At 50.0% G+C, this 8,849-nt stretch overlaps 1 protein-coding gene across 1 annotated transcript; it reads right to left on the reverse strand.

Moving 5' to 3' along the window:
* Positions 1-3,819: 3,819 nt before the first annotated feature.
* LOC309529227 (uncharacterized protein) lies at positions 3,820-8,608 on the reverse strand. The gene is made up of 2 exons (XM_082217025.1): positions 7,928-8,608; positions 3,820-4,539 (listed from the first exon to the last, which is right to left on the reverse strand). The coding sequence occupies exons 1-2, from the start codon at positions 8,592-8,594 to the stop codon at positions 3,965-3,967; spliced, it is 1,242 nt and encodes a 413-aa protein (XP_082073151.1). The 5' UTR covers positions 8,595-8,608; the 3' UTR covers positions 3,820-3,964.
* Positions 8,609-8,849: the final 241 nt, after the last annotated feature.

Genomic DNA, 8,849 nt, shown 5'->3' on the forward strand with positions numbered 1-8,849 from the left:
CACTTTAGTAAGCAAAAATAATAGGACCCATTAATACTGCTTGAAAGCAAACTCAAATCAGCAATTCCTAAAAACCTTGCTCTGAAGAAATTATATTTATAAGATGAATGATTCACTATTACTAGAAATTGCTCTTTCCTATTGCCCAAGCGAACAGGCATACCTTGATATAATAAAGAAGCTGACTTTTCCAATCCATTCTTCTCTGGAGTTTTTACCAGTGCTTAATAAGTTATTCCAGAGCTGGCTCCATGCCATTCCTGTGGCAGGGATGATTTTTCATGATCAGCAAATGAAAATATAGAATCACAGTTGTGGCAAAGTACCTTTGGATTGGTGTGGCCCTAGTTTAAAAGCAACTCATCTGGATTACATTGGGGACACAAAACCCTGTGCATCATATGCATGGTTTCCCATAAAAACAAATGTGTCTTCAGAAAGGGGCAGTGTTGAATCAAGACGACACACCTCTTAGGTGAGATGGCACCCATTGTACCCTCTTTGTGAGGAACCGGTCCCTTCTGTAGAGAATCATAGTGCAAGTTTAGTGGGGAAGCCTATTGCTGTTTCTCAGCCGCCAATAGTGGTGCGTGGAATTTTTTTTCATAGGGTAACAGTTAAAACCAGATTTGCCAGCATACAAGGATGGTGGTGTGTGTGTGTGTGTGTGTGTGTGTGTGTGTAGGACATCATGCGCATGAGCATCATGCCTTCCTCCCTAAGCAAGGCAGAAGCTCCTCAGGCATTGGGAAGGAGACACCAGACCTCTTGACAGGATGGTGAAGCCCTGCTGCCTCCTTCCCAAAGCTGGGTGGGCTTTGCAGTGGCGTAGCGTGGGGGCTACAGGGGGGCCGGCCGCACCGGGCACAACATCTGGGGGTTAGGGTTAGGGGGCGCAAATCCACGGGTTAGGGGGCGCAAATCCACAGGTTAGGGGGCGCAAATCCACGGGTTAGGGGGCGCAAATTACTTGCCTTGCCCCGGGTGCTGACAACCCACGCTACGCCACTGGGGCTTTGGGACACTTTGGGGGGCTAGCCCAGTCCCCCTAGTCCAATGACCGCACACCACTGGCCCCCATCTACCTTGTGGGGCCATTGTGATGATAAAATGGAAGCTGCTCTGACCTTCCTGAAGAAGAAGAAGAAGAGGAAGAAGAAGAATTTGGATTTGATATCCTGCTTTATCACTACCTTTAGGTGTCTCAAAGAGGCTAACATTCTCCTTTCGCTTCCTCCCCCACAACAAACACAACAAACTAAACTCTGACTACAGGGGGAATAAATCTCGGTACTGCCTTGATGCTTGACACTTGATGCCGAGTATTTGACTTCATAATGATGGCATTCAGAACCAAAAATGCTCCATAAAACTTATGTGTTGTTGTTTTTTGCTGAGGACTAATGTACCTGTGGAAAACTTCAGAGTTAGATGTGCTAATCCAGGGCATCAATTTCCTTCAATCTATCCAGCCTTCAGCCTATACTGGTACCCACCTTCCTAATGTTATCACACTTGAGAAGATGATAACAGTGATACCCCGCCACAGAAAGAATCCTTTGTTGTGGAGTTTTCCCCACACACGGCAGCTGTGCATTAAATCACCAAACCAAGTATGAGAAGCTGACTGGCCCTAAGAGTCAGAATGGTTCATTTTCAGAGGGCAAGTATCACACCACATCCTTTACTCAGGGCTGCATAAGTGAGATGTGACTGCGGGAAATGGATTTTGATACCTGACAGTTTCCCTCTGTGTGGCTAATAGCAGTTAGGGGGAGGACTTATGGCATTAGTTGTTCTATCTACTTTTGCCGGGAGCTACACCCACAATTGCCATGTGACCCTTGGCAGGTGCAACCCAAGGAAGTGCAACCGTCTGCCTAAAAAGATTCCCCAACCCTGCAGAACACCATACTTCCATACATAACCCTGCTGACTAGAGGTGCCAGCTTGCAAGGACAACTGGGGGGAATAAATGAATCTTTATTTGCATCAGCCATCAGCCATAGCAATAAAACAACAATACTATATACAAAGAATAGAAATAAAAAGTCAATTATATAAAATACATCTTAGGGTTTTGAATCAATAGTCAAATGGTGGATCTTATTCTGATTGCCCCAGCTAAAAACCTGGCAACCTTTGCTGTCACCTGCTCCTCTAGATCTGCCAAGAGAAAGGACACTGTGGCAGCAGTTGGGTGACCCAGAATGGACAATAAAAGAGGGGTGATAATCTCATTCCTCAAGTCTTTATAAAGAATGCAAGCCAGAAGGGCATGTGCCACCAATTTGGTACTGCCGATCCACTATTTGACTATTGATTCAAAACCCTAAAATGTATTTTCATGCCACCTGGTTTGTGGTGGAGTCACTGTGGACCAGCAGCTGTGTAGCACTGATCTAAAACATCACCTTGCCAGATTCAGTAACTTTACACATTTCTTGTCAAACTCCTCGAAACATCTGTGAAAGAAATTCAGAGTAAGCTCTAAAATAATAGACTCTCCCCCCTCCTCTTCTTCTCTGCTCTGCATTCCCTGAATTTCTGCCTATCACATAGGGGCCTATGCATCAGGAAGACTCATGGCAACCCCTCGCAAGCTGTGCACGGAGGAAGCATAGATGAGTTCTCTTCTGGCCTGTTTGATGTTATGGTTGTGCTTTAAAAACCGTGTCAGTTGCAGTTGCGTGCTGAGGTCCCCCAAAACCATCCCTAACCCAATAACTCACACATCACACATAATTTTTGTTTAAGGTTTTTGGCATAATTTTGGCCACAACTTTTATTATCATACAAATTTTGTGAGTGGTTGCGTAGGCATTGGTTTAAGACTAGCTATCCCCCCCGCCTTGGGGATAGGACTGACTCCCGGATTCCAGCGTAAGTCAGTATGGAGGAACAAGCAGGGCAACTGGAGCTGTGTTACAGACCCTTCAGTTCCTCCCTGCCTGCGCCTTGGGGTCTTACACGGCCCGCACCCGATTCCAGGGGTGTGGACAAGGGGATGGTAAGCCCCAGAATTCCTTTAACGGAATTCCCATGCCGCAGCAGCATTTGAGGGGTAGGCACAGCCAATCCATACCCCTCCACCAACCAATTTAACCAATGCCTAACCGCCAACCTTACAAGTTGTGACGATTTGCTACGTAGTAGGCAAAACCCAATAGGCACACACTAATCAGCCAATTGGAAAAATTCCTACTAGGCCCCCGCACCAAGGCGGACGACCCCATGACAGGCAATAGCAAGGTCAAGCAGCAGCCCCATTCAAGGGAGGGCGGGCGGGTGATCCGGTGTCCACAGCGAAAGAGAAAGGAACAAGCTGTGGACCCAGTATAAATAACCTTTGACTCCACCCCTTAATTGGAAACATTACTTTTTCCCCAGTAACAGCAATCACCAATCATTCAAACTCTTGCCCCAGCCTGGCTGCAGCTGAGGATGTTTTGTCAGGCCCCAACCGCAACACGTGCTCTCTCTTTAATGAGAACACGCTTTGCGTGCTGAGGTCCCCCAAAACCATCCCTAACCCAATAACTCACACATCACACATAATTTTTGTTTAAGGTTTTTGGCATAATTTTGGCCACAACTTTTATTATCATACAAATTTTGTGAGTGGTTGCGTAGGCATTGGTTTAAGACTAGCTATCCCCCCCGCCTTGGGGATAGGACTGACTCCCGGATTCCAGCGTAAGTCAGTATGGAGGAACAAGCAGGGCAACTGGAGCTGTGTTACAGACCCTTCAGTTCCTCCCTGCCTGCGCCTTGGGGTCTTACACGGCCCGCACCCGATTCCAGGGGTGTGGACAAGGGGATGGTAAGCCCCAGAATTCCTTTAACGGAATTCCCATGCCGCAGCAGCATTTGAGGGGTAGGCACAGCCAATCCATACCCCTCCACCAACCAATTTAACCAATGCCTAACCGCCACCCGAGCCCTTACGCTCGCCGCCAACCACTCACAGACCAAACCACACCCTCAATCTGAACACTACATCCTCCAACCAGACCTCATTCCCCAATGTGGAAAGATGAACACCATCATCCCTGTACAGCGCTGCATCTTTGAAGGAAATAAGAGGGTGAGGAATGACCCATCCTCCCAAGCCCACCACCAAACTGCCCACCGCGGAATTAATCCGCTTCCTAGCTCGTTCGGCGGTCGCCGGGCTGGGACTGCCCCGCCAAATGCGACGTTGAAGCAGCTGTGACCAAATCAATTTAGTATTAGGGACCATTGCCGCCAAATCCTTAAGGTCCTGTAACATAGCCATACGTAAAACTAAGCAGGGAGTGGACACCAAATCATTTTCCCCCAGCTGTACCACAATCGCCGAAGGAGGGCCAAACCGAAGGACACGCCTATGCATCAGTGGTAAGAATTCCCTCCAACGCATCCCCCGTCTGGAAATCCAGGACACTTGCACTCGCTGTGGAAGGCCCAGGCCGGCACCCAATCCCGACTGGCGAGCTCTGTCAGCGGCCCAATGCACAATACTGTGCCCTACTATCCAGATATGGATAGTGACCAGACCTAGGGTGAAAAACAAATATAAGTACACCAAAACACATTATCTGCGCACATAAGTCTTGAACGCATCCGACCTCCACCGCCCCATGTCTTTTATCCTATTCACCGACAAACCCCAATGTGCAGCTGTCGTTGCCGCCCCAATCCGGAAGGAATGAGGAGCAAACTCAGATGCCTCAAGACCACATGCAGCAACTGCTTTACGCAACACCTTAGTGAATTGATGCCGCCCTAACGGGCGCCCATTCTCATGAATAAGCAGGGGCCCTTCACCCCCCGGACGCAAGGCAAGGTACTTTCTAAGATCCCTTACTGGGCAAGGTCCACCAGCCCCTGTCGCCGGGAGCTTAAGCATGGCTCCCCTACCCAACTGATCCGTCTTTGAATTTCTGATATTAACGTGCAATTCCGATGGAGATATGCTCACATCCTGCAACAACAAACCCCTGGATCTCCCATTGTGCATAGTCTCAAGGACCACCTCACCCACTCTCAGGGCCCCAAAGAAAGCTAGGGAGAAGGCTGCAGAAAATAAGCGAGCCTCAAATGAGGACCAACAGATGCTACGCAATTTAGTACGCATCTGGGCCAGCAACCCCAATGTGATAGGCCGTCTGGGGGTAGGTTTAGAGGGAGTGAGACGCCCCCAACCTTCCAAAGCTCTGCGAACCACAAACTTCCCACAGGGATCCTTGTTGAAAAATGCCCTGCTAAAAAAGGAAATTGCTGCCGAATGAAGACGCAGCGTCCTGGCCGCCCTACGCATCTGGAATAGATGTGCTAAATACTTGAGTACCTGCGATGAAGAATGGGGGGCAGTAACCTCCCCAATCGCCTGTCCATTAAACAATAAAAAATCTGCCCAGGCCTTTTTATAAGACCTCAAAGTAGAAGGGGCAACAGATGCAGCTACTCCCTGTAAAACTAAGTGCTGTCAAGGTTCCAGAGATGATCCGGGAAAATTTCCGGACGGTCTCGAGCCACTGGCGCCAGGGATCTGAATCGCTCCATCTGAAAACGGGACAGAGCATCGGCAATCTCGTTAGATATGCCCGGAACAAAACGGGCAGAAAATACAATATTAAAACGCAAACAATGTAAAACAAAAACCCGTAGTAAGGCCGATACCCTCGGAGAACGTGAAGACTGCTTGGCTAGTATCTTCACCACCGCTTGATTATCGGACCAAAAGCAAACTCGGTGGTCCTTGAATTGTTCAACCCACAAGTGCACGGCCACTACAATGGGAAAAAACTCAAGAAAAGTTAAATCCCGAGTTATAGCTTCCCCACGCCAAGCGGAAGGCCACCGCTCAGCACACCACCTGCCATCCCAGAACAACCCAAAACCAAGGGACCCCGCTGCATCCGAGTGCACCTGGAAGTCATTGTGGAGGTTTAAAACGTCCTGCCACAAAGACACACCGTTGAATTCCTGCAGGAATTCCAACCAAATACCGAGGTCAGCACGCACGTGGCCAGACAGGCGCACCCTATGCTGCGGGGCCCGCAAACCTGAAGTGAGTCTAGCCAAGCGGGAGCAGAATGGTCGCCCAGGGGCAACCACTCTGCAGGCGAAATTCAAATGACCTAACAACGACTGCAGCTGCCGGAGAGTGACCTTCTTCAAGGGAATTAACTCCTCAATGACCCGTCTCAAGGCAATTATCTTATCCACCGGCAAACTGGAGGTCTGGGCCACGGTATCCAACAAGATACCTAAGTAAGTAAGCTGCGTGGAGGGACCCTCGGTCTTCTCCGCTGCCAACGGGACCCCCAGCTCTTCCGTTAAAGAAGCAAATGCCTGCAACAAAACAACGCAGTCCCCTGTATCACTCGCTGAGGCCACCAAAAAATCATCAAGATAATGAGTGACCCCCTCCAGGCCAGTTTTATTACGCAAGGCCCATTCAAGGAATGAACTGAAACACTCAAATGCTGCACAGGCCACGGAGCAGCCCATAGGCATGGCCTTATCAAAATAAAATCCCCCCTCGAAATGAAAGCCTAACAACCAGAAATCATCGGGGTGGATCGGAAGTAGCCGAAATGCCGACTCAACGTCGCATTTTGCCAGAAGGGCACCAGGCCCAAACTTCCTTATCATCTTGATCGCGTGATCAAGAGACGCATATCTCACCGAACAAAGCTCCTGGGGAATCACGTCATTTACTGACGTGCCCCTAGGGTGAGAGAGATTATGAATGAGGCGAAATTCCCCCGGAGCTTTCTTGGGAACAATACCCAAAGGTGACACATGCAAATTAGGAAAAGGGGGGGCCGAAAAAGGACCGGCCATGCGGTGCAAAGCCAGTTCCTTATCGATTTTCCTACGCGCCACCTCCGGCATCTCCTTAACAGATTTCTGGTTAACCAACTTCCCCGCTATAGGATTCGATGCAACCGGAATCCTGAAACCCAAAGAAAACCCGTCACGCAAATAGGATGCCGCTTCCTTGTCAGGATATACTTCCAACAAGGACAATAACGGCTGAAGCCTCACCGGGGTATAGGCTAAGGAGGACAGGGTGCTACTTTCCGGCTCCGGAGGCAGGCACCTGGGGGGCGGCCTTCGGGAGCTGCTGAGAGCCCCCCCCCCTTGCGAAAGGGTCGCCGCACCCCCGTACACACCGATGCCGAGTGGCTCCCAGAGCACTTCTCACACAGGTGCGAATACCTGCAGGGTTGCCGCTGGCAAACACCCTTATTGAAATCCCAACAATACAACCGGCGGCCTGACTTCTGAGGAAAAGCCCTAAACTTCTGCTGGTCAGGGGCCTTTTTCTCGATGCGTGGAGCAACATAGGTGGTCCAGACATCCAAGTCTTTTCGATCCCAACGAGCTGTGGGGATCTTGGCCGCCCTGCGCCTAAAATTTTGATCATAGGCCAACGCTGCGGTCTCACCAGCCATTGTGAAGGCCGAGCGGACTATGGACAAATAGACCCATAAATGTAAGGACCTTCTAGGATAGGCTGCGGAAACTACTCCAGCGAAAACTTGGAAACTGTCCAACCAACGCTCGAACGTCCTATCCGCCTTGGCTACAATTGCCCGCTTTTTGGCGGTAGCATAGCCCTTGTCTAAAGACTCCTGCCCCTCCTGCGGAGGGGCTAAACTAAAAATATCGACATAACGACCATTCAAAATCCTGGACCTCAATTTGGCCGACAAATGAGCGCCAGGAATAAGGTCCCTGGCCGAATTGGTGGAGACTTTAACGTCAGGCACCAAAACCCCCTCCTGACAGTCCTGTACAGCCCCATACTTTGCTCTGTGAGAGTTCGCCCTACGCTCCCAAACCCACTTAGGGAGCCCCGAAGTCTCACCAAAGCCCCAGTAAAGCTTCATGGAAGCTTCCTCATCGCTGCTGGAACTCTGTGAAGAAGTACCTGTCGAAGAGGACGAAGTATCCTTCCGTCTCCGCTTGGAGCGCCTCCTAGAACTTCTCTTGCGACGGCGGTGCCCACCAGAAGAGGCCCTTGGCGGAGGAGGAAGACTGTCCTCAACCGATGATTCAGATAAATCGCCACGTTGCGCAGAACCTGGGACTGACTGAAAAGAGACAGCCTGTGAAAGATCTAGTAGTGAACTACCATCTCCCAGCGGCCGCGGCGAGGGACCCCGCCCAGCTCGAGCCCGCGTTGGTGCCCTGCGTCTGGCCCCTCCCCTCGCAACACTCCGACCCCTTGACGCAGCAACCTGCTGCACGGGTAAGGCCGGGGGCTGGGCCAGCTGCGAATCAGGTAAGAAAACCCCAGCAGATGACGATTCTCCTTCATCTTCACTAGATGTTGGCACTGGCAAGGAAGCGACACGTGAAGGTGCTGGTCGCGCCGAGGAGGTCGCCGGGGTTGAGCGGCGCTGCATCATGCTTTCCACTTCAGCCTCGACCTGTGCCAGAGCGACTGGGTCATTCGCCAAACCAGATACCATGGACTGAAGGCGCTGCAATGACTGGTTGGGCTCAGGAGAACGCAAGGCCTGTGAAGGGCCCTTTATAGGCCGCTTAGCCGAGCGGACAGGACCAGACCTCCCTGTCGCCTTTTTAGGAGCCATCCCTACTACTGGTATGAAAAACAAAAAACAAAAACAAAATTAAAATTAAAATTAACTTGTAAAATCAAAGATACAAAAATTAAGAAAGTTAATAACCAAGATTAAATTGCAGACAGGATTTAATTCAAAAAAAAAAAAAAAAGGAAATGAATGACCAGTAGTAAGTGACGCCCCAACCCCACCACTCAGTAATTGGCGCACTTAAAGCAAATTGGATGAAAACCCCCACCACCAGGAGGCAATTCGAGCAGCTTC

Source organism: Podarcis vaucheri (genome assembly GCF_965113315.1).
Source record: "Podarcis vaucheri genome assembly, chromosome: 3".
In the NCBI taxonomy this organism is placed as follows: domain Eukaryota; kingdom Metazoa; phylum Chordata; class Lepidosauria; order Squamata; family Lacertidae; genus Podarcis; species Podarcis vaucheri.

What these genes read in the sequence shown, in the direction of transcription:
- LOC309529227 (XM_082217025.1), bottom strand. Translation starts at nt 8,594, where the DNA reads ATGGCTCCTAAAAAGGCGACAGGGAGGTCTGGTCCTGTCCGCTCGGCT. An exon ending in TACTTCGTCCTCTTCGACAG is followed by an intron (nt 4,540 to 7,927) that starts GTACTTCTTCAC and finishes TTTTCACCCTAG; the next exon opens with GTCTGGTCACTATCCATATC.